The 25,765-nt window shown below is 39.7% G+C and overlaps 1 protein-coding gene across 2 annotated transcripts in view; it reads right to left on the reverse strand.

Moving 5' to 3' along the window:
- Positions 1-25,765, reverse strand: part of MOCOS (molybdenum cofactor sulfurase) — a 213,433-nt gene that overhangs the window by 117,127 nt on the left and 70,541 nt on the right. For both annotated transcript variants that reach the window (XM_058830908.1, XM_058830909.1), the window contains exon 4: positions 9,519-10,157. In XM_058830908.1, coding sequence (XP_058686891.1) covers positions 9,519-10,157 — 639 coding nt within the window. The remainder of the gene's footprint in view (positions 1-9,518; positions 10,158-25,765) is intronic.

Raw genomic sequence — 25,765 nt, forward strand, 5'->3', positions numbered from 1 at the left:
TTGCTCTATCTGGACACTGAGAGGGCAATGTGGCATTCAGCTCCCATCCACACATATGAAATTAAACATCTTCACAGCTGTGAGCATGCACATGTATGAGTCTTGAATCTACACGTGGACCTGGGTGTCCTACTCTGCAGTGCCAAGTCCACCCAGCTGGCAGAAGGACTGGGTGGCATGGCAGCCATACACAACAGGATCCTGCATTTTGGACTCATTTATTCACCAGAACAGAAAATCTATGGAAACCACAGATTACAATAGCTGCTTGGAAGCTCATGATGGCAGCATCCATGCAGAAGACATGCCAGAAGCTTTGGTGTATGCTAAAGGGAATGGCCCTTATCCAAAGCTCATGACAGCTTTCAACAGGCCAACACCACTCATTTGCGGGTCAGAGATGCATCAGGAGACAGAGCCGCATTTCTTGAATTTACCCATCTGCTCCTAACACCCCAAGCCCTCCCCATTCTGCCTGAAGGAGCCCCCCTCGTGGATGGGTCAGCTCCCAGGGCAGACATGCAGAGCTGCCACCCTCGCAGCAGCAACCTCACATCACCGTATCTGGGGCCTGGGGCTGGCACCCTTACAGACACACTGCTTCAGCTTTTCCTACATTTTTGTCATCTCCCTTCTGCTTGCTCTTATTTCTATCAGCTCACACCTTTCTCCTGCCCACATTATCTCATGTTTTAAAAAGTTGCAAAATAGAAAATATAAACACCTTGTCATAGTCCTTCCCTGCCCTGACAACCTTCCTCCTTAGGAAGGAGCATGGAAACACACACATACACACACACACACACACACACACACACACACACACACACACACACACACACACACAGACATACAAATTACCCTCCCTTCCCTGGTCTCCTCAAAAGGTTAGAGAAAGCACTAATGGTTTTCCTGGGCTAGGAGGGAAGATGTGAGAAGGATTCCTTCCTGTTTGGGAAGTTCTGAAGAGGTACAGGGACATTCTCTCTGCAGGACCAGACCTGTGGGTAGCACATGCTCCTGCCCAGACTTGGTGCTTTCTGCACAACTCAGGCTGCACCATGTAAAATGAGACTGAACTCACTCCAAAGAAGCCAATAAAGTTTCAGCAGCCAACTCAGAACAATTTCGGCATCGCTTTGGAAAGTATTTAAGTGCACACACACATGCCAGAGGACTCAGAGCACATAAAAACTAGGTTAAAATAATGTTAAATATCTAAATTGACCCCCTGATAGTAGTTACAACTCTTCCATATGTCTGCCTTAGCTTATGCTTTTGTCTCTGAGACTTCAGGAGTCAAATAAAGAACATTATACTAATTATATACTATACCGTGGAGTATTTACAGCAATTCCTGTTACTAAGAACTGCCTGAGGTAAAAAGAGAAAGAAAACCCTTTAATTCCTGCACTTTGAAGTAAATCAATCCCTTAACATTAATTAAATATAACTCGTATATTGTAAATACCATCTAGGTCAAAAAGCCAGTCTCACCCTTTTACATCCAATATCATGACATTTTAAGTACACAGTACAAATGGTGAAGAAAAAAACCGTGATTTTTATGCCAAACACGTGACCATTATTTTTATCACATATATATCAAACAGGTAAATCAATCACAAGTGTAAAATCTACAAAACATAATTAAAAATGTGCCATAAATTTATCAGCAGTAAACCAATTCTGTAAAGTCACAATAGCTGGTGCTAGAAATTCACAAAGCCTTTTAGGGAAGTATTAGAGAAAGGTTTTATTCTAAGTTTGAGCACAACAACTCCATAGGGTAAAACTATGTTATGTCACCTTGTTAGCCACAATGACTGCAAAGATACGTCCTGGTTCAAGCAAAATTTTTACTGTATTTGATCAAAGGCAGAATCAAATCCTGGTATAAACCAGAATTCCCTTCTTGCTATTATCTCAAAACACTTTCTATTTTAAGAAAAATGCATTTACAATAAGCTCTACATTTTTCTCTTTAAAAAATGAATGTGCTGTAGCTCTCTAGGAGTTTATAAGGTTTATTTCACAAATCAATAATTTGGTTCCATTCATACAGTGGGATGGAGTTTCCCCAACTTGAGTGGTGGTGCTTGATGTGATTTACATGTGCCTCTCTGTGGTAGGCACGTGGCTACACTGGGCCCATGATTTCTACTTTCAATGGCATTGCAAAACAAAAGGGTAAACATGGTTAGTTGGATCAGCCTACTTCCAAGTAAGAGAATCCACAGTACAGTTAAATTTTTTTTTGGATTTCTGGGTTTTATTGATTTCATTACATTGAACATTTCTATAAAGTGTGCAAGATCCACTACCTCCCGTGCCTGAGGAAAACACCTCCTTCTGTATTTATTTCTGTACTGTAGATTGCATCCTAGCATTTGGACACTCCAGGAGTGTGCAAATGAATAGAAGTGGGGCTGACTGACTAACAGAAGCCACCTGTGCCAACTGTATTGCCTCTTCAAAGTTTTACCTATAGCATTGCTTCTGTTTGGGTGATTAACCACCAATCCCTGTTAACAAACATGTTTTCAAGTGTCTGGTTGTGCTTTTATCAGGTTATTTACAGGCATTTATCAGGTTATCACTGCTTTCAGTTTATCCCAGATTCAGCAATTTAAGGTGAATCCCATGGTGAAACAAGATCAAAAGTGATCCCCTCAAGATATCCTTTGGGTTGCTGATGTGCAATTTTCAGTTTGTTCTGACTATGCTGGGGAATGAAACAACTTCAGTATGGAAAAAAAATCACCTGGAGGATTAGACTGCAAAATGACACACAAATACCTTCTTAATCATGGGACTTAGAACAAAAAAAATTAACAAAACTTTCTTTTGCATCCAATACTGAAGAATTTGGCTGGCTGCAGTGATGGCTGGCAGAAAAACACAGCAAATGTCAACTGTCACCTTGGATGTCCTGAGAGGCAGCAACACAGACTGCATGAAACTTGCCAGCAGTTACTTACACTTCAGCAGAGAAGGGAAAAGTAACTGGTTACTTGAACCTTCTTACAGTTACTGTTTTATTTTTCCACAGCTCTTGTTCTGAAAAGCAGTTGTAGAATTAAGTTCTATCAGTTAAATCAATGGACTTTGCCTTTCAGACATAGGGAACAGCTGAGTGAGAGGTCACAATGACCTCTGACCTCTCATCTCTGCAGGACAGGGTGGCACTGGGAGCTGAGAGGAGGGAAGAGACTCCTTCACTGTCTTGTTCCCTGTTCAGGTTTACAAGCCCCTGTCAGTGGCTGCAACCGGTCTGCCAGGTGCAGAAGCCATTCTCATGGTGCAAACACCCATTAGAAATTAGAAGACCCCTGTCACTTCCCAAGTATCTAATCTAAAATCCATCACTGCTATTTGAAAGGGTGCTTGTTCAGGAAACTTACAAATTTGGGAATTTTCCTGTAAGTGGCCCTGTTTGGACTTCTAAACATCACAAAAAATGCAGAAGCAGCATAGCAAAATGCTTAAACAGAATGTGGTTTTTGACAGAGTGATACTTAAGTCCACGTACCACATTATGGGCAGAGTCTTCGTGTGTGGAGTCAATGAGCATATGCCAGAACTGCAAGGTGAGCCTGCACAGAAAGGCTGTGCTCCTCTCAGCACAGTCCAGGCCTTAAGTGATTTCTCAGCACTATGAAGAGCTTTGGTGGAATAAGCCAGCATCTGTCAGTATATTCTTTCTTTCTATGCTGACAGAAACAATCACGCTAAAGAGATTCCTTCAAGCAGATCAGGCTTATTTGCCAAAGGATTCTCAAGCTGCTGCATACACACCACCCAGCCTCAGGATTTTGTCTCAGCTCCAGCTCTTGGGATCCTAGTTTTCATCTCTAGCTTCATGCCTCTGTTTTCCATTCCTTGCTTCCTTCCCTTCCCTGCAGCACACACAAATCCAAAATGCAACTGAGGACCCCAACCATGCCAGTATACACTGCATAAGCATGCACAAAGTGGTGATCCAGAGATCTCTAGACACAGCATCAAGAATAACGAAATCTGCTGTGGCTAAATGCAATTCATAAGAGATCACAAAAGTGTGGGTGCTGCTTTGGGATTGTCAAATTATTCAAGCAGCAGAGGCAAGAGTCACTAAAACTTGTCAGGACCAAAGTCATATCATCTGGATTTCCAAAGCTTTTGAAAATGCATTTGGAAATGAACAACATACAAGAGCAGATACCCCAATTTACAGATAACACAATTCCTTTTCCCTTAGTCATAAATTTCAGGATGATCAGATTCTGAATAGCACTCCCAGATACAAAAGAAAAATAGGGCAGATGATGAATATTTTATTGCTGAATTCTTGCTATCCATAATCATATTATTTTATTATCTCAAGCTGTGCAGAAAAAAAACCATGGGAAATGAGACTAGATCTGTGAATGATAATAGTAATTTGTCAAGCTGTTTGATACAAGGATGAAAATACAATAAACATGATTTTAAAAGTTGAGATGGGAAGATTGGCTACTGACATGAAATGGGAAAATGTGGAAGTGATTTAAGGGTATTAAAGAAACATAAAAGAGACTGAGGTACATTAATTTATATAGCAGGAACAACAAAATGAAGTACAAGAAACACTAACAAAAGCTGTATCTATTAAGAAAAATGGCAACCATTTTGACAGTCCTGGGAAGGAAAGATGGATAAACTGTATCTCGTTACATGTTTCCACTTAAGTTTCACCTTGACTTCGAAAAATCTATTTTCTTAGCACACCGCTCTTGGATTATGTGTGAATGGGGAATACCTCCTGCTAGTGGTACTCAGACACATATATTCAAATCCCCCTTTCCAATGACATATGCTAGAGTTCAAGTTTCCCTATGAATTACCACATGAAATTATATGTTTCAGTGTATTCAAGCTGAATACTAATCACACACCATAAAGAAGTGTTTTTAAAAAAGAAGAAAATTTAAAAAATAAAGCCTTTTGGAATTACAAAGACGCGTCTGAAGAGACAATGCAGATGGAGCTTGGGAGAATCACACAAAATCAATCACAAAAGCACAGAGGCTGGAAAGGACTCTGGGAATCTCCAATCCAACCTCCAGCATAAAGCATGTCCAGCTGGAACAGGTTACTCAGGGCCTTTGCCAGTTGGGTTTGGATGCCTACAGGGATGGAGGTTCCTTACTGTAAAATGGCAGGGATAAAACCTGACTAGAGCTGCTGTTCATAAGACAAATAATGACCCAGGTGTTTCAGCCACTAGCAAAGAAATTGAAACCACAGACTAGGTAATTGTATTAACTCTGGCCACAGCAATCTGGCATTTCATTTGAAGTGTTGTAGTTCTGTTCCTAACTGCTCTGTCTGTACTTTATTATTATGAAAACACTTTAAAAACATAAGAAGCAAAACCCATAGCAGCTGAGAGGAAAGAAAAAAAAAAAGGTGATACAGCTTGAATCACATTGATTGAAAATGTCAATGCAACGTGTTGCTTTTACTCGTCAAGAAAGTTATCCTCATTCCTGACCTATTTTTAAAAACTTCAAGCTTCTCCAGGCAGAACTTTAAGTCTCCACAGTTCATGGACCACATCAGTAATGCTCTAAACATGAACTTTTAAATATTGGCTTTTCAAATAACAACCAAAGGATCAGATGAGGCCAAGTATAAATATTGACCTATGAACAATGACTTAGACTGCCTGCATGACAATTTGGTGTTTAACGGGAACTAGTATCCAGCTGTCAGTTTTGATTATTTTAGTTTTAATCCCTCACACCAAGGTTACACATTGTGTACCCAGCCTTAGAAGTCAATTTCCTTTGTTTCTAACCCTGTAGTAGAAGAGGGTTAAAGCAGGCCCTTCTTCTGAACTCAGTAAAAAAAGCCCTCGAAACAGTGGGAGCCTCAGATACCTGAAAGGTTTATAATTAGTCAACTTCTGAAAACTCTTGAAAAATACCAGAAATAGAGTACCCCTCCAGGTCCCCACATAGCTTTCCCTTCTTAATTAAAAACAGTATAAAAGCAGAACTGAGATCTAAAGCACATTTTGGATATTTTTTATCTGCTATGCAATCTCAGGAGTCATGTATCAATTACCTCTAGAAAAGCTGCTTGGAAACTAGAGCCTGCACGGATGAAATTAAAGGGAGTTTTATCCCTGGCTTGCAGATGATGCAGGAGCACCCTGGGATACCACGATTTCTATACTCTGTCATCCTGAATTTCAGTGAGAGTTGTACTTCAAAGCCTTTTTAGTTTGAAAAATCAGAAACAGAGGTCCAAATGACAATGTTTCCTTGTTCTTTTTATTTCTATATTAAAAGATTAACTGGACATTCTCTGTACCAACATCCAATTCAGAAATAATGCATGGTCTCGTACGTAAAGAGCCAGGTGAATGCAGCCAGCCTGTGCATTTACCAGTCCAGAACCAGAACCAGACCACCCAGCAGCATTCAGAGCACACACCCAGAAGAGGAGCAAATGCATGAAGCATCATTTTGCATACAGTGAAAGGTCAGATGTTCACATCATGGGAGATGTAGGATATCATGCTACTGAATACACACCCACAAACAATTGAAAGGAATGAAGGGCTTTTTTTACCATTTCCTCTTCTCACTTCTAGCCTTTCCCAAGGTCTATAATTTTATATCTATCTATATATCACTATGTATTTCATATTTGTTTGAATACTATGGGATAAAGCCCTGGAAGGAAGAGTGAGGCAAGAGAGCTGGTTTAGATTCAAGGGTCATCTATTCCAAGCCTAAGAATGATGCATCTTAATAAAGTGGAAGTCAGGAAAAAAATGCCAGGAGGTCTGCATGGATAAAAAAGAGCCTCTGAAGAAACCAAAACACAAAAAGGAAACCTGCAGGTGGTGGAAGCAAAAACAGGTAGCCTGGGAGGAATACAGAAGGGTTTTAGAAGGGTCCTCTAGGCACAGGCTAGGAAGCCCTGAGGGAATTAAATCTGGACAGGGACAGGTTTAAAACAGGAAAAACAGTACATCAGTAGTAAAAGGAACACTAGGGAAAAATCTCTCCAGAAGGGATCAGGATGCCTGAGTACCCACGGTATAGAGAAGGATGAAGAATTCAACGACTTTTTTGCCTCTGTCTTGACCAGCAAGTGCTCCGGCCACACTGCCCAAGTCACAGAATGAAAAGGCAAGAACTGGAAGAATGAGGAATGGACCACTGTAGGAAAAGAACAGGTTTGAGACCATCCAAGGAACCTGAAGGTGACTAAGTCCACGGAATCTGATGAGATGCATCCTTGGGTCCTGAGGGAACTGGTAGATGAAGTGGCTAAGCCAATCTCCACTGTATTTGAGAAGTCATGGGGGTCAGGTGAAGTTCCCTGTGACTGGAACTCCCACTTTTAAAAAGTGAGGAAGGGAAGACCTGGGGAACTACATGTTGGTTAATCTCACCTTGGTGCCCAGCCAGAATGTGGAGCAATCATCTTGGAAATTATGCTAAGGCACATATTAAATAAGAAGGTGATTTCTGCCAGCCAACATGGTTTCACTATGGGCAAACCATGTCAGACATATTTGGTGGCCTATTATGATGGCGCTACAGCATTGGTGGATAAGAGACGAGCAAGTGACATCATCTACCTGGACTTGTGGAAAGCACTTGACACTGTCTTGTATGACACCCTTGCTCCTGAACTGAACGGGCATGGGTTTGACAGGTGGACCACTCAGTGGATGAGCGGATGGACTGGCTGGCTGATGACATCCAAAAAGCTGCCACCAATGGCTCAATGTCCAAGTGGAGACCAGTGACAGTTCCTGACGGGTTATATTGGGACTGGCACTGTTCAACATCTTTGTCAGTGATGTAGGCAGGGGAATTGAGTGCAGCCTCAGCAAGTTCGCCAATGTCACCAAGCTGTGTGGTGCAGTTAACACACTGGAGGGAAGACAGAGGGCCCTTGGCAGGCTTGAGAGGTGGACCTGTGTGAATCTCAACAATGCCATGTAAAAGGTCCTGCACATGGGTCAGGGAAATCCCAAACACAAGTACAGGCTGAGTGGAGAATGAACTGACATCAGCCCCAGGGAGAAGGACTTGGATGTACTGATTGATAAGAAGCTCAACATGACCCAACAATGAGTGTGCTGGCAGCCCAGAAAGCCAGCCATGTCCTGGGCTGCATCAAAAGCAGCGTGGCAAACAGGTTGAGGGAGGTGATTCTGCCCCTCTGCTCTGCTCTCATGAGACTGCACCTGGGGTGCTGTATCCAGTTCTGGGGCACCCAGCATAGGAAGGAAATGGATCTGTTTGAGTGAGTCTAGAAGAAGGTAAAAATGCCCAGTTGACTGGAGTACTTCTCTTACAAAGACAGGCTGGGAGATTTGGGGTTGTTCAGCATGGAAAAGAGAAGGTTCAGGGAAGACTTTACAGCAGCCTCTCTGAACCTGAAGAAGGCCTTCAAAAGAACTGGAGAGAGACTTTTTACAAGGGTATATATTGACAGGACAAAGGGAAATTCAAATGGAAAGGGGGAAGGTTTAGATTAGATATGAGAAAGAATTTTTTTTACTGTGAGGGTGGTGAGACACTGGAAAAGGTTTCCCAGAGAAGTTCCTCAATGCCTCATCCCTTCAAGTGCTCAAGGCCAGGCTGGATGGGCCTCTGAGTAATCTGGTCTAGTGGAAAGTGTCTGGGCCCACAGCAGGGGTGTTAGAACTAGACAATCTTTAAGGTCCCTTCCAACCTAATCTGTTTTATGATCCTGTGATGAAATGCTAATCTCTAGCAATTCCTTTGTGCAGATGTGAGACAGGAAAAATGATCGTTTACTGCATTTATATAAGTTGTTCCTGACATGAAGGAGAGGAGCAGAGAGACCAAGCATCACTGACACTTCAGTGTGTTCAAGAACTGGTGAAGCTTACCTTATTGCCCTGCCTTTTCTTATGTGTGCATGTTTCACCTCCTTTAGGTGTCCTCTATACTCTGTAGGAGAGCTTCAGAGCTACTTCAGAACCTCAGTCAAGGAATAAGAGCACCGCAAATATTTGTTGTAGGTAATGTATTTTACTGAACTTGTTTTTCTGACAAAGCTTGTCTTGAGGGAAAAGCATTGCACATTTCCAGTGAAATACATACACCTAACTTTGCAATTTCACTGAGCGTAGTTACACTGTGTGATCAACCTTGCTCTGGCTGGTGTGGGTGCAGAGTTTCAAAAGCAAATCAAATTTCCATTGAGGTACCTTAAATACAAATTAAAAAATGCACAGATTGACCTTTATGTCACTGAATGAAGCCTTATATTTTTAGCAGTTTTGACAAACTGGATCAGGAAAGGAAGGTAAATATTTAAGATGATGTTCTTTAGATAGGCAAAAAGAATAATAAGACAAACTGAGTTAGATGTGAAATACCAATCCAACTGCATAAAAAGCACGTGCATCACAGCCCAGTGCACACGCCAAGCCTGAGACATTTGTCTGATGTAGACAGTATTAGCAAAAAATCCTGTTTTGTTAAACAAAGCCTTACCTTTCTGCTATGGATCTCCTTGGGATACAAAAATCCTCTCCTGCGAGGTAGGCAGCTGCAGTTCCACCTCCAAAATAGGTTTTTCTCAAGAGGGGAGCAATCCTGTTGTTTACCAATAATGCTCCTAAACCAGTTGGGAATCCAAAGATTTTATAGAATGAGATGGGGATAAAGTCAGCTTGGTGAACTCCCAGGTCTAATGGAGAACTGCTCACGTATGAGGCTGCATCTAGTAGAACAAACCACTTCCCTGGTATTTTGATGGGGCAGAGTTTTCCAGATTTTATGTCCTGTATCCATGAAAGAGGATATTTGGTACCAGAAAAATTGCTCTGAGCTGGGTAAGAGAATAGATGAGGTGTTGTGCAGTTTTGTTCTTCGGTTGGTAACCTGCTTTTTGCTAACAAAATTTCCTTTGGTTTTATTGGAACTGACAAGACATTCATTGAAGCAGTTATGCCCCTTATACCAACCACAGATGTATGGCTGTCAGTTAGGTAACAAAATCGACTGCTGGGTTGCTTTGTGCCTTCAGGTATCCAAGGGAATGATTCTGCTATCAGTTTAAGTGCAGCTGTGCATCCAGATGTGAAAATGATGGTATAATCCTCAGCAGTAGTGTGAAAGTGTTGCAATATTCTGAAAAATGAAAAAAAGAAAAATATCCATTTATTTTCCACTTTTTCTCTTTTATTGCTGTGTGATATATTTTTGTTTTCCTCACCATAAGTTCTACTCTGACATCAGATATGAATAGAAGTAGACAAGTTTTGCCAAACAGTACAATAAACTTCAACAAGGGAATCTGAATCGTTTTGCACACAAGAGACTCTTTTCAGTAAAGTTGAAGTAAACGTGGCTGTGTTCTTAAGAAGCCAATTTGCCTGGCTGCAAATAGAGTGGCCAGTCTGGTCCCTCAGTGGGATCAGAATCAAGCCTGCATATAATTAACATTACACTGTCCTTCAGAGAGACCAGTTTTATTTGCAAACTAGGAGGGTTTTCAGTTTACAAAATACTTAGAGCAGGCAGAATATGTTTCAGTTAAGATAATCTACTTAAATAGTGGGCATCCAAATTAAGGGTCACAGTATTCACCAGGGAAACCTTAGCAAACAGCTTTGTTCCTTGCTTATGTTATTAACAATAGAAACAGGAGGCAGCAAGAAGCAACACACATTTCCATGGGCTTTATGCACATAAGGCTGTAATCTCTGTACTCCACAAAGGTAGCCCAAACCAGAAGAAATCTAATATTTTCCAATAAGCCAGCCTATGAAAAGCAAACTGGTCTCTGGAGGCATGTCTATGCTTAACACATTCTTTGTTGGCTTCAAACCACCTTTTGTGAACACCATCTAACACAGCTTGTTGTACCCATGCTAGGTTGTGCATCTATTACAGTTTGCAGTGTGCAAGATTAGTCTTTTCAGAGGCTGAGGAACAGCTTCAATTCAGTCACCTTTCCTACCTCTTTCACCTGATGGACTTTATCTGAATTAACTTTATAAAACTCCTGCTAATATAAACAGATAATGTAACAAACATATGAGAGACATCAGTTTCAGTGAATGGAGCAGAGCAAACAAAACTGAACCAGACTATATATGCTACTGCTCAGAAATGCTCTCAAAGCAGCTGGAATTCTGATCTGTGGAATTCCAAGATACAGACCAGCATTTAGAGTCTATGAACCCTGGTTTTCAATATGTATCATTAAAAGTTTGCATGTTTTATAAAACAGGATATTGCCTCACTAGAAGAGGCAGAAAATGAAGATAGAGGTGGATTTAAATATAAGTTGCACAAAAGATTATGTGACAAATTCAAGTTAAAAATCCTGAAACATAGGACAGTGGTGAAATTTCTTAAAATCTTATTCATCCAGTCTGAAACACAAATGCTACAAGCAAAGGGTCTTAGAGTTGGGTGGTGGGTGCAGCAGTCAAATATTAAACACTGGAAAAGAAACTATTGCAATGGCTTTGATGATTTACACTAAAAATCTACCCTAAAAAGGCCCACTGAAATGATATGATTAATACTTTCCTGAGTTGAAGAAAACTCTTATGGTACTGGGAAGTACAGGATGCAACAAATGGATACCTATGAGGCCAAATGAGACTTAAATTTTTGAAAACTGATGTAAATGATAGGTATTTTATGTCTTCTGGAAATGAAGAAAGAGGAATATTATTCTTATTATTTCTGAAGAAAGAGGAATTCTTATTCTTATGAAGAAGAAAAGGAGGAGGAGGAGGAGGAGGAGGAGGAGGTGGAGGAGGTGGAGGAGGTGGAGGAGGTGGAGGAGGTGGTCATGGATATAGGCTTTAAACATTCCAAGAGACCATTTGAAAGAATTCATAAGAATCTTTCTGAACCAGACTTGCCAGGGGATCGTTGCTGCAAGCCTTCACAGCTCTGGACATATTTTTTAAAGACTGTCTTCACAAAAACCAAACTTTTCTATGAGAGTTTAGAAACCCTGTTACGGCTGAAGACAGGAACAATCACAGATGGTTTTGTATTGGGTATTGAGCTGACAGTCTGCCTCGTTCATCGCTGTGACCTGCTCTCTCTGGTCACTGAATCACTCCCCTTTCCCCCTGCACAGAGCCGTACAGCCTCTCCCTCCACCACCTGCTTTGCAGCCTGGAGCACTTGTATGTGTCATAGAGGACGCCTGAGTGAAGGAACCTGAAACCCTTAACACAGCTGCCTCCAGGGTTGACACTCAGAACCATGCCCTGAATTTCAGTCCTGATATCATTCTGCCTTTACTCTTCTTTCCTTGCATTTACCTAGATACAGAAAAGGTGGAAAGCAGAAAAAGCAAGAGTCCTAATTTCATCTTCAGAGACAGAGAAGGAAAGCATTATACATCTGTTTCTAGGGGAAAGAAATGGTGGAAAGTGGATTAGAAAGGAGGCTGGGTCTATGTGCTTATGGGCATAATTTTTTATGTATTGTCTGATGTGGCTTATTTTTGTATGCTCTACAGTCATATAGGACAGATTCTGGAATCATCACACTGATATAAACGAAATTGCAAAAAGGCTGTGCAATTCCAAGAAAAATCAACAACACCAACAACAACGTATCCAGCTTGGTCTATTTTTACTTCTGTGAGCTGTAGGACGAGTCATGTATTCACACCTATGTGAACACAGAGAATACATTTTGAGCTAAAAAATTTGGTTATAGTAGCAAATTCCTAATATGTAGCATCTTTCCATAAGAGTAGGCTGACAAGAGCAACAATAAAAAACATGCTGAAGGCTATTATCAAGTCTCCTTTTTACTCTCTATAATTTCTCTGTTCTTCTCCCCACTCACCCTCTTTGTGCTACACAGGCTCAGTGCGAGGTCAGACACGCTGGGTAAAAAGCAGACTCTTGCAGAAGAATACCACCTGGAGATCTCCATTGGAATTGTACTTGCTTACCACAATACTTAATTTGACCATGTCATGGAGTGACTTTACCTTTAAGGTGGTTTTGAGAGCTAAGGAAGTTGAAGTTGCTGGGGACTGATGGGAGTCTTTTCTCCTAACCAATTATCAGTCATTACTGGGAATTGACAGCAGTGTTGACCATTGAAAAGTGGAATCAACTTGTGAACCCTACCTTAAGATGTAAAGTCAAGGCAGTTTTAGCCTCTTTGTTTCCTGGCTGTGAAAGGTAACAGAGCTCTGGCTGGCTTTCCATCCCCTGCCCGGCCACATGGCTGGGCAGGGGCTGGGCTGGGCCCAGCAGCTCCCGGCCGGGAGATGGGGCCTGCGGGGCTTGCCCTGAGCTCTGGCCGGGCCGGGCCGGTTTCTGGCTCGGCTGCAGTGACGGAGTTCACCAGAGACTGCCGAGTACAGAAGGAGAAAAAACTCTGGACCTGCAGCGGGCCGAAACAGCAACTACACTCTCCAGAGCAGCCATGGGGAATTTTCTATCGCAGACGGCTCCGGCTCCTGCACCGGCAGAAGTCACAGAACCATCTACAAAGCCTGGGCAAGATTTTAAACTTTTCATTACCCAGATGAGACTTGCAGATTAATCCTTTTATCCAGAGAGAAGAAAAGAGAGTGATCAGCATGTAAAGAGACTTTATGGACTGTCAGAGACAGTAAGGAAAGAGAGAATAAGGAGATGCTTTACAGCTGAAATATCTTTCTGTTAAAGCTATGGAGATGGACAATAGTAGTTTAAAAAGACTCCTTTAATTCATGACAGAGTATGGGGAGGAATAGAGTGTTCAAGGTGTAAATTTTGAGTAAAAAGTAGAATAATTGTGATACAGTGAAGTGCTGGAAGATTTTAAGCCTTGAGAGGCAATGAGAAAACTGTTTTCTAGTAGAGCTCACAGAGACAAATGAGAAAGACTTTTGCCTTTGAATAACTCATCCTTAAAATGCCATCCCTAGACTCATGGCCCATACACACCTCAGAGTGATGTGAAATGGGAGGAGTGAGCTCTGATACCAGCATTTCTGGGCAGCTGACATCAGGGCAATAGAAAACTATAACAGAAGTAGTTTTCTTGTGAGAAACTCCATAGATTAACAGAAAGAGACTTCTGTTTCTCTACAAAGACTGATGAAAAGATTGTAACAGGAATTGGGACTGTTTTAACCACCAAAGTTCCAAAGTTTTTGTCTCTGTTGTCGTGTGAACAAGAAAATGGTAGATAGTGAGGGATAAAAAGGTTGGTTTTTTTTTTTCTGGAAGTTTATTCTGGTATTCTTATTATTGTAGTTTGTTAATAAACTTTCTTTATTCCTTTTAAGTTTTATGCCTGTTTTGCTCTTGTTCTAATCCATATCTCACAACAAGAAATAAGTAATTTTTTTTAGTTACTGGTTTAAAACCACAACAGACCAGAAGACATTCTTAAATGACTATAGCTGGAATGCAAAAATGGCGGAATGGGATTTAATAACGGGATGCTGTCATCCAACCATGAATATCAGAGCCAGTGAGTACTTTTATTAAACATTTTCAGAATTCTACAAAACAATAAGTACTATTTTGGATTGTTTAGGTGCACAAATAGTGACAGTTCTGTGTTTAATTCATAAATGAATGAGACAAAGCTCACTGGTATTTTAACAGTATTTAGTTTTATTCCATTCAAATGCAGAAATAGCAGAACAGTTCTGAAATAAAATCTCTGTCACAACACTGATGTATTTTCTATCATGTTCAGTACCAGAAACTGACGTTCACATGAAGAAAATCAAGTTTTAGGGTTAATTTTCAGAAGTCTCCAAATAAATTAGAGGCTTTTTTAAAAGCCATTTAAGTTCCTAGAGGTAGAGGAAACAACCAACTTATATTTCTAGTTTACTTAGATAGGAAATAGATTATTTTGTGAGTCAAATTAGCTACGAATTGCATTTTGAGTCTCCAAATGCTTTATAAAATTGCTATGACTCCAGTACTTGCAAAAGAGGTGGAATTTTTAAGGTGAGACTTACATTTTGATTGAACTATTTCTAACCTTGAAAAGGAAAATAAATAAATAAAGCAATTGCAACTGAATTCAGGGAATTTTCTTTTCCAGAATGACTTCTGATGCACAGACCAGAAAAGCAGCAAGAACCTCAGAATAAAGTTTATAAAATGAATACCACAAACTCCTGAACTAGAGCAGCACTGCCATGATAAAATCAGAGTACTCAAGAATAGAAAACTGCAATCAATCTCAATGACTTCTGCAGCCCACAGCCCTAGATCCTCTGTTTTGACATGGATATGGGGAAGCACTGGCTATTACACACAAAATTCCTAATGCTATCTGTCTTTGTGCAAGATATACCACATTACAGTGAAATGCAGTACACCTTTATTACACTCTGGGAAAATTTATTGCCATATATAAAGTCGCCGTTGGCAGCAGGACTAAAGACTTGTGGTAGAAAACTGATAACTTGATCTACTACAGCTGACAGCTGCAAAGAGCAGTAGCATTTTATAGTATTACTAATTCCTACTTTTCAAAGGACTCCTAGAGAGAAACAACTAAGAGGGTAATTGTTTAATTAAACATGGATACTACTGCGCCATCACTTGCAAGATGGCAGAAAGGCTTAGGAACCAGTCCCTTGCTGTCAGGCTGGCAAGGTGAGGGAGGAAGCTGCAAGCTCCACCTTTGCAGGACACTGAAGGCCCACCACAAGCAGCCACCTTTTCTCCTTGTCCTCTCAACGTCCCCAGGAGCACAGATTGTGACATAGAGCATGCAACCTGTCCAGAGAGAAGGCACTGAAAATGCCCTCACTTGAACACACTTCCCTGTGTGTGTTTGTATTCTGAGATCTCTCTGTTAGCTGGAGTTTAATAATTTTTAAAAACTGCCAGGAGACCTTTGTATCTTTACAACAACAGCTGAGCCAAAATGCCTTTCCACCTCAATGTAAACACTAGTAAAGAAAGTCAATTTTCAACCCAACCAAGCCCGCTTCTCATTTTATACTCTTAATACACACAAAATTAGTAATGAGTTTCATACTCAAACATTTCTATAATCAAGTCATACATTTAGAGGGAATAGTTGCATTATCTAACTTATCTAATCCAAAAGCCCGAACTAATAGTTTAATTAGAGCTATCACTCAACAGTGCCACTAGCAGCTCTGCAGAAGGTAAAAGATACTATTTGTTTAGCTACCTTAGGGACACTGTGGCAACCAAAGTTAGATGAGAGAGATGCTCTCCAAGGCTGCTGCCTCACTGCTCTTCCCTCATGCAAGAAGCCTCATGCTCTTCCTTGCTTGTTCCATCAGCTCTTTGTAGCTCTCAGTAGAAGATCAGTAGCAAACAAACTTATTCCTATACTACACCATTTCCATTACAGCCTCCCAGATTCAGCTGATTGACATGGCTTTTCTTCCATGCTGCTAGGCTTAAAACACTTCTAAAATAGGTTTTACATCAATTTCTCTCTATTCAAATCTATGTTATGAAAACAGCTGTAAAAAGCTGAAACGCAACCTATATTGCTAGGCTTCTTCCCTACATACTTTAATTCCAATTGGCGCAAACATTTCTATTTCTAGTTGGCAAGATCAAAATATGGTCAAAGGGTTTGTGGTTAATATGCTTTATATTTGTATTCACAATTTTATTTCCTATGTATGAGTTTTCATAAATATCATGAGTACATTGAGTCTCTAGTCAGTAGCTGATCTATATTAAAAAAACCCTTAGAAAAATTTAAGTATGGTCACTGTAATAGGAAAGTCAGATTTGAAGACAGAAGCATAGTTACCTACTCAAGTTTAGGTTGCACTTCATAAAGGAAACTTTTCAGCTGCACATTTACATCTAATTTTTTTTTTTTTTTTAATTTTAGCATTTTTTCAGTATCATGCTACCCAGATTCACAAATCCAGTTTGGATCACTTTGTTTTCTGCTTTATGGAAACTCTGAAGAGATGTAACATGATGTTGTTTAATGCAAAGGTTTTGTAAGAATAAAATGAAAAAAATACTTCAGGGTCAGAAAATATTTAATTTTTGTTTAATTTTGTTTAAATGTAACTTTTTTTTAAAAAAAAAAAGTTAAATTTTGTAGCTGGCATTTTAATCCTTTCTTCTGAAGGGCAAGTCAAAGTAGAAACAGTGGCTGAATCTACATTTCTGGTTAAGAGTGTTTTAACATTCCCCATTTATTAATCAAGGGTCAGATCCAGCTATCAAAGCAGCCAATGGAAAAACTCCCACCAACTTCAGTGAGAGTTCCTAAGGTCTCGTAAACTGCTGTGGCTGTTACAGAGCAGGGCCCATCCGTGCCTCCGGGCTTAACTTCATGTGCAGCAGCAGTTGTGTATGTGTTTTTCTCTTTAAATATAAAGAGAAAAAAGGAAAAGAAGATGTGGCTATCCGCCATAGAAAAGGATATACTTCTTAATATACAACCCAAATTTTCCTTCATTTCTGTTGATGACAGATTTTTTATCTTATTTCATAAAGACAAGGTCTATTCAATCCAGTATGTCACTGCTCCGAGTTATATTCTCATTGTCAATTCCCAATTCAAACAAAAGCAAACTAAAATCTATAAATGCTTTAAAGAAGGAAATATATTCAAGCAAGAAAAAATTTACCTTACCTGTCTCCCTTCAGCAAAATATAACTTAATGGAAAAAAAGCCCTTGTAAAGGTTTAGGTTTGGGGGTTTTTGTTTGTATATTTTTTCTTACAGTTATGTTTTCATCAGAAATCTACACCATCTTATCTGCAACCTCGGCAGCTAATCTGGTGGAGATACACTAAATGGAAGGATTTCCCCATGGATTAGTACCAGCATGAGAAAAAGCAGTGGGATAAATAATCTTTTACGGCTCTCTCTCAAAGTTTCCTCAGTCAGTCCCCTTTTCTGTTTCAGTTTCCTTTCTCATACTGACAATGCACAAATTAAAATTTTTCAGAGCACATGCTAACTGTGAAATAGCTGCACACTGCCTCAGTAGTTACATACACATTAAGTTCTTTTCTGACCATTTTACTTGAATAGCACTCATTCTGAGCCCAGCTTCTTCCCATTACTGCTTGCACAAGAGTGATAAAGATCTTATCTTAAAGATCTTACTGACATGACTGTTGTTTATTTACTCCCTGGAGACAAAATAAATTATTAGATGGAATGCACCTCATAAGTTCCACTTGTCACAGGCAGGTGATGGAAAAATCCCCCCCTTTCTACCGGGAAGCATTACTTTCTTTAGGCATTCACACTCAGCCATCTGAATCAAAGCATTATAATCCCTTACGCTTATTCCCCTGTCCAGTTCACTGGAGACACACTGTGGAAATACCTGTTTGCTTACAAAGGGTCACAGTCCTCACCAAACAAATCCCCCTCCCAGCTCTGCCAAGCTGGCAGCTCAGCAGAATGCCTCGAGTTTCCCTCGCACAACAGCTTTAGAAGAGCAGGGGCTCTTTAATGGCCACAAAACATCTTCCTGCAGGAAGAGATGCTCTGATGAACAAAGCCTATGAGAGGAACACACCCTGACTGAGAGGTGGTGACCCTCGTTACTTGTTTCAAAGTGCACATCCAGAAGGTGTTCAGTGTCACACCTGGCACACTGGCAGAGCATACTACAAATAAAGATGGTATTATGACTCTGCATGTAATCAAAAGATCAAAACAGTCAGAAGGACTCATAAAATTCACAAAATCCGATGCTGCAAGCAACCTGTTGGGACAGTTTGCTCTAACACACAACTATAACTCCTCTCACTGACAGAAGCCTCTAATGCCCGTAACTTTCTAAATGTGGCAGAAACTCCTGGGTAACTGTTTTCTTTGAAATTAACTGATATTTTTCTGTGTAGAGAGGGAAGATCAATAGCTACATGATTTAAAAAGTATTATGTGGATATTTTTTCTGAGTAAAATCAGGCAGATCTGTTTACTTCAGTACCTGAACAAGTGCCAAAGATTTGTAAAAACACCCATGAAAACCTAGTATTTTTATTAATTACAACACAAATGACTCTGAAAATTTATAACATGCGTTCTTTAAAGGAAAATTCATCACCTGGTATTCAAGTAACCAGGAAAGAAATGTAAAAAATAACCCATATTTTAGGCGACCATTTAGGGAGAACTAGCCATAAACATCAAATAGGTCATGAAAAAAATGATTCCAAATGTATTCGCACAAACTAATTGCCAAATTGAAAAACTACAAATTAAAATGAATCAGCTTTTAAATCATTCATGTCTTAGAATTCAAACTATTTCTGAAGCAAATCTTAGGAGTCACTAGGAGGAAGCAAAGTTAAAAACAAACATAGGAAGGTTTTGTGCATGGACTACCATATCACGTCAGCTAGTGTTTAGGCAGCTCCAGCACAAGATGTTTTCAATACAGTATTTTCCTCATAAGTTACACCAAACACGCAAAGTCATTAAATTTTCCTCTTACCTAGCACAGAGCATAAGTTTTATATTTAGGCATCCCTTGTAAAGAAACAAACACCACAAGTTTTTCTTCAATGGTGAACACCCGAGACAGAACAATACCAGCCAGATGTGTCATTTCTGCCATGAATATGTGTAATGTACAGGCTACAGGAACAAATTAAAGAGTGTGCATATGGAAATTTGTATCACCGTAAGACATCTACACCGTGGACACCAGAGAAGATTCCTTTTTAGAGCCACCTGAAGACCACAGGCTCTGCATCAAGAAGCTCATCTGACCTGAGCTAGAGGCCTGCTTTAGGCTAAGGCATCTCACCCTGGACATGTCCAAATTCTTCCACAGCATGTCAAAGGCATCCAAATGCCTTGTGCACCATACACAGCTATGTTCATTCAGCTGAACTTCAGCATCTTTTGAGGGCAAACGTCCCTCTTCCATTTAGTAAGTTCTGATCTCTGACCTTTCCACATGTTCTGAGCTCCTGCTGGGAGACCCAGTGTTGCAGTGTTGAATTAGTGCTGCTAATGCCTTGCAAGCGTCACTACCGTGAGGCCTGCCTACCTGCCACAGACATATTTGCTGGTAACTGGTCAGAAGTTACTACACATTTTCTTTCCCTATTCTTGCAACCAGGAGCATAACACTTGGCTATTTTCAGCAGCATAACAAGTATAAATTTGTAAAGGTTGTTTCAGGGAAAAAAAAAAAAATCTCACTTAGGTGTTCTGATGGTTCCACACTCAATTTTTACAGTAGCTAACCTTTTAAGTAATGTCAGGTAAGAAATTAAATATTCTTTATGGTGCTAAGAAAACTTTATAAGCTAGCCTTTTTTTGCCCTCAAATAACATACCATTGTTTCCAATCTTTTTTAAACATTATTCTTTGTTTAACTTTTATTTAGTGGAATTTGTTTCCAGATCAGATTTGGCCTATAAACTGTGTACTTCTGTGATCTCTTCAGCCATGGTGGTTTGCTTTTTCTTTTGTAGTAGTTTTATAGCCATTTAAAAAACTACAGCAATTTTTTCCTGAAACAGTGTGTCACATACCCCAGACTCTGACACTGACCAATCTCTTTTACCTGTGGGTGCCAGCAAATGGACATGTGACAACGAGTCTATGATCTGTTTACAAAATGGATTTGCTGTTAAGTAAGTCTGACATACTTGCACGTTCACTGATATATTAGACTGTAAGGCACGAGTAACGAAACAGAGCTGCAAAAGCAGCTCTCACACTCTCCAGCAAGTTAGGCTTATTCTGTGGTGTGTGAGTCAAGCACAGACATATGCTCAGTGAGTCTGCCATTACCTATTTAGTCTTTATGGGCTGGTATTGCCTGGGACTAAGGGAGGTTTGAGAGGCAGGAGAAGAGCAGTTGTGTAGATAAACCTGTGCAACTCCCATGTACCAGGGTTTCTCTACACCTGCTCTAAGCAAGTCCATCCTTCAGCCATCCTGAGTGCCAGGGATCTAAGCACAACAGTTGTGACAAGGTGTGTGGGTCCCAAGCACTCACACGTGGCTAACAATCTTTTCCCACCATCTTTCTTCAGAAGGTTGAGGTGTCAATCACTCTGACCTATGGTTATCAGAAAATGGATACACTTGAGTCTGTAGTCTGTGAAGAATATAGCTGCCTACCTCCCTGGAAGGATGAGCCACGTAGAAGGCATCTTCCCAATGTTGAGATCTATCTGATGGTTTCTACTCCAATTCCTGCTCTGAAACAAGGCCTTTATCCTAATCTTGAAACATATCAACTACAAATAAAGTATGATCATACCAGTAATCACACATGCATTGCCAATTCTTTAATATTAATATTAATATGTTTCTCTGGAGTAATTGCAAAACACAAGGTGAAAGGAAATAAAGACAAAATGCTTTCATGTTAAAATGAGTCAACTACATAAACTGTACCCTTAGTGGTGATGAAGCACTCTGATTCCAAATATCCAGAAGCTCAGAAACTGACTGTTTCCAGTATAACCTCTTGGAACCACCTCTACAGTGTCAAAGTATGACTGATGATCTGACTACAAAAAATCATCAGACTCCTTGCAAGAGCTTTCTTGCTCAAAAGGAAAAAAAAAAATTATGAAGAAAAGATAATTTTTGCAATTCATAAAAGGCCTGTACAGTGAGTTCACATTTACTTGAGAAATACTTAGGCCCAGAACTTTGGAGATACTCAGGTGCTTAAGAGGGAATTACATGATTTTGTGAATCTGAGTCTCAGTTACTGTGGTGACAGGGACTATGGTAAATGCCCACACACATATAGGCCTTATTTCATCAAGGGTAGCTTTTCAAGTACTGTGCTTTTGTCTGGAAATTACTTTAGATGAAGATGTTAATGTAAAATCACCTCAGTCTGCTTTCAAAATACAGAGGAATTACATAAATCTATTTATGTATTTCAACAGTATTTTACCTTACATTGCATAGGTATCCCAGCAAATCAGACAAATCCTCAACAGCAGTCTGTGCTTCACCTTGCTGTGAGGGAAAAGCCACAAGAGTTAAGCCTGAAGACAGCTGGCCACCATTTATTTGCCATTCGTTTTTCATGTGATGTGATATCCCATTTCAGCAGCATAGCTCTGATTCTGCTTCCTAGGAACAGCATTGAAGCATTGTACACAAAGCTGCAAAAATTTCCTTAAGGGCAGTGACAATTACTTGAAGAGCACAGCCAGTACATCTTGGCACATGAACTCCTGATACCTGCAAGGCTCATACTTTGGTGTAACAGTGGACTAACTGATCAGTTGTGAGTTAGAAATAACAGAGGATCACAAATTCTTAGTGAAATCATCTTGGCGACCATAATTCCAGAAATACTTAGGAGTGAAAGGCTTTTCTGCTTGTTTGTTGAGCTGACCAAAGGATTCTTGGTCTTAGTCTGCACTTGCTGCATGCTGTTCCCACTCAACTGCATTCTTGTGTTGGCTCAGACAGCCCCAAGATTTCCCAGAAACGATGAATGGATGTCTTTTCATATGGGAAACAGCATTTCTGCCTGTCAAGGCTCTCTTCATTCACCTTAAATCCTGACAATTGAGCTTCCAGTGCTCCTGGCAGTTAACAAAGAAACTGTTTGACACATGATGGATGCAACAAGGCTTAAATGGCTGTTCAGGGATAGCCTTAAAACAAAGCTGGTGGCAATCTACAACATCAGGGGAGAAGGAACAATGAAAGTATTTTAAGGAGCTCACAAGTGACATTTTTAGAATCATAAATTGAAAGCAGCTTACATGAAACCTAAAACCTATAGAATCACAAAACCTCCATATAAAACCATTAATTTATTAATTTAATAGAAAATATGAATAAAACCCAGGAACCAGATGTTGCACATGTGAGAGAGAGCTTAGAGAAGTATTTTGTAACTTGCTCCACCTTCCCATCTTTTCTGAGGATCATTCTGTTCAGACCAAAATGGATGTGACAATTATAAACTGAAACTAATCTGTTTGAAGTGTCCCATTAGCTAATCCTGATATAAATTAAAGACACTATTGATTAGAAAATTCACATCAGGAAATGTGTATGAAATATCCCTTCCTTTATGAAAACCTCAAGAAATAAAAAGTGACTAAAAACGTGTACTAACAGCCACAATTTCATATAATCCTTCTACATTTCAATCTCATCTTGTAGAGCTTCTAAGCAGGAAATTTGAGTCAGAAAATGTAGTGGCTGTCCTGAATTTATCTTTGTTGTCACTGTTTAGCATCTAGGAGGAAGAAACCTGACCAGGAGGCCAGGAAATCCAGATGTGAGATGGTTGATTCAGATATGGAAATACACACCCATGTTGCCTATATTCTGGGAAACATTCTGAAAGCAAATTCATCATTGCAACACCAGCAGAGCCAATTACAACAAGGAGTAATACTTAGGAACCTATTTATGGCACTCCATGTGTGCCACCATGCATAGTAAAGCCACAAAAAACCTCCAACAAACAGGTCAGGGAAAAATTCTCAAACGAGGACTACTCACACGCATAGGATATTGCCATGCATAAGATGACACACCATACCCAGCTGAAACAAAATACTCAGCATCTTGTGGGCAAAGAGCCACAGATCACACCTTCAAAACAGTGACTAAGTTGACTTTTTAAGTTCAAGTTTCTTTACGGAATGAAAGCAGAAAAAACCGAACAACTCAGGATGGAAGAACCATGGCATCTTTGACTTGTTTTAAGTGCTATTTTGAATGGGATGATTAACCGTTTAGAACATTTGCAAAAATTTCTCATTCCTATTCCAGGTGTCAGTGACCTTAAAAAAAACCCAAAGCAAAGTAACATGTTGCAGCTGACAACAGAAATCTGCACTCTAGCCTTTCACCATTTGAGCTGACACATGTGTTGGGCTAGAAAAGCAGGAATACCTGTTCTTACATACATGCAGATATTCAGATATTCTGAAATTTCCTTATTCAAACTTGGATAATTTCACAGTACTGTCCATTTTCATGCACTGACAAAAGATTTGTTCCTCACTACATGATTTCCTAGTTTTGTTGTTGTTCAGGGAAGGGGTTAATTATTCTTTTTGTTTCCATTGGTAAATGTGTGGCCATTTGAGCAGAACTAATGGTTGTGATAACACTGATGCAACTCCTGTCAGTGTATTCATGTGTAGGGCCACTTGTGTTGTTACATGCTCACAGTTGCATAAAAGGAAGCCCTTTACTCTTGGTTACATTTCAAGAGAAAGTATGGTCTAGCATTATTGCTACTGGGATCCAAAAGTTCTGAAAGTGTATTCAAGCTAAAACAAAAGTCTGGGTACATTCATGCATTATCTTATATAGTGATGAAACTCTTTTGGGAAAAACGTAATTAAGTGAATAAATCTTTCATTAGACATAGATTTAACCTATAACCCTCTTTCATTAGGGAATATAGGCATTCTATAAATTCACCAAAATTGGAAAACTTTACTAATAGCTGGAAAAAACCACATTCCACAACAACTAGAAATTACTAAAGCCTCTGTGTTACCCTCAGCACCACATTACAATAGGTTAGTTCTTGTGAAAGTTATCTCTTCTCAAATACAAACCAGAGGGGATGTGAGCAGTAAGATCTGATCAGAGTTTTAGAGATCTACTAAAACTATTCTTCACAGCCCTCAGCTTAAATTCCAACAGGATCAAGTCACATTTCATATGCACGAAGCAGGACAACAGAATTTCAAGCTGTTTATTAAGTTTTTTCAGTTAAAATCTACTCTCTTTCTGGTCTGTACTTTTAAACTCTACCTACCATAATTTCAATACCGTTTAGGAAGATTTGTCACACCTTCAATGTTTTGATATTAGCTTTTGTTACATCTAATATTATGAGGAGCAGAATGAAAAGTGAATATATTTGATGAATATTTATTCAGAGTTCTAAGGACTCTCATGGTGTGCATGCCTGTGCCCTTTGTACATTGCTTTCTGCAAATATTCCAGCAAATGTACAGCACGTATAAATGATTACAGAATGTTCTAGGAAGGTAAATACTGAACTTGTAATTGTACACTAGAAATCTGATTCTAAGAGCTATGTTCTAAAGGCCAAAGGCAGAGGCTTAACACACATGCTGTATCTCATTAAAAAGTTCAAATTTTGAATGACAAGACCTCAAAATTAATTTCTGGCAAACATTCCCTTCAACGAAGTTGTCAGCAAATTATGTGGTGAATAACAAACCATGCTGAAGAACACTCTTATTCTTAAGGACAATTTTCAGAATAAATGATATGAAATTTCCAACACTGAATAAATAATTACGTTCTTTGCCCAGTTCATGGTCATCAGCTCACTAGGAATTTGTCCAGAAATAGAATCAAAAGGCAACCTTTTTTAAGAAGCCATATTTAAAGACAATTAAATCCCAGAAGGATGTGTGAAAGTCCACTGTACTGCAGCATATATTTTTAGCTATTACACTTCAGATTTCATTAAGTGTTTGTTCAGTGGGACAGAACAGCAGGAGGTAAGTGCTCTGGTGTATCATTTCTTTGACTTTTTAATCATCTGTCTAGACCATCTGGCTGCAACTCAAAACTGCATGTCCCCAAAACAAAGGTAGATGCATGAATTGTCAAGAGATGCCATCACAGTAAGTTACCTGTGAGTATTAGAAGAAGTCAGAAACAGTAAGTGGTCTGCTATAAAAAGCAGAAGGACTCATTCCAAATGTACTTTGCTTGTGTTTCAAAGACAATTAAATGTGAAGGGTACAAGATACTTTATGTGTTGCTGCTCATTCACATTATAGTTCTACTGGGCACTTTTTCATTA

This window comes from Poecile atricapillus, chromosome 2 (assembly GCF_030490865.1).
Source record: "Poecile atricapillus isolate bPoeAtr1 chromosome 2, bPoeAtr1.hap1, whole genome shotgun sequence".
NCBI lineage: Eukaryota > Metazoa > Chordata > Aves > Passeriformes > Paridae > Poecile > Poecile atricapillus.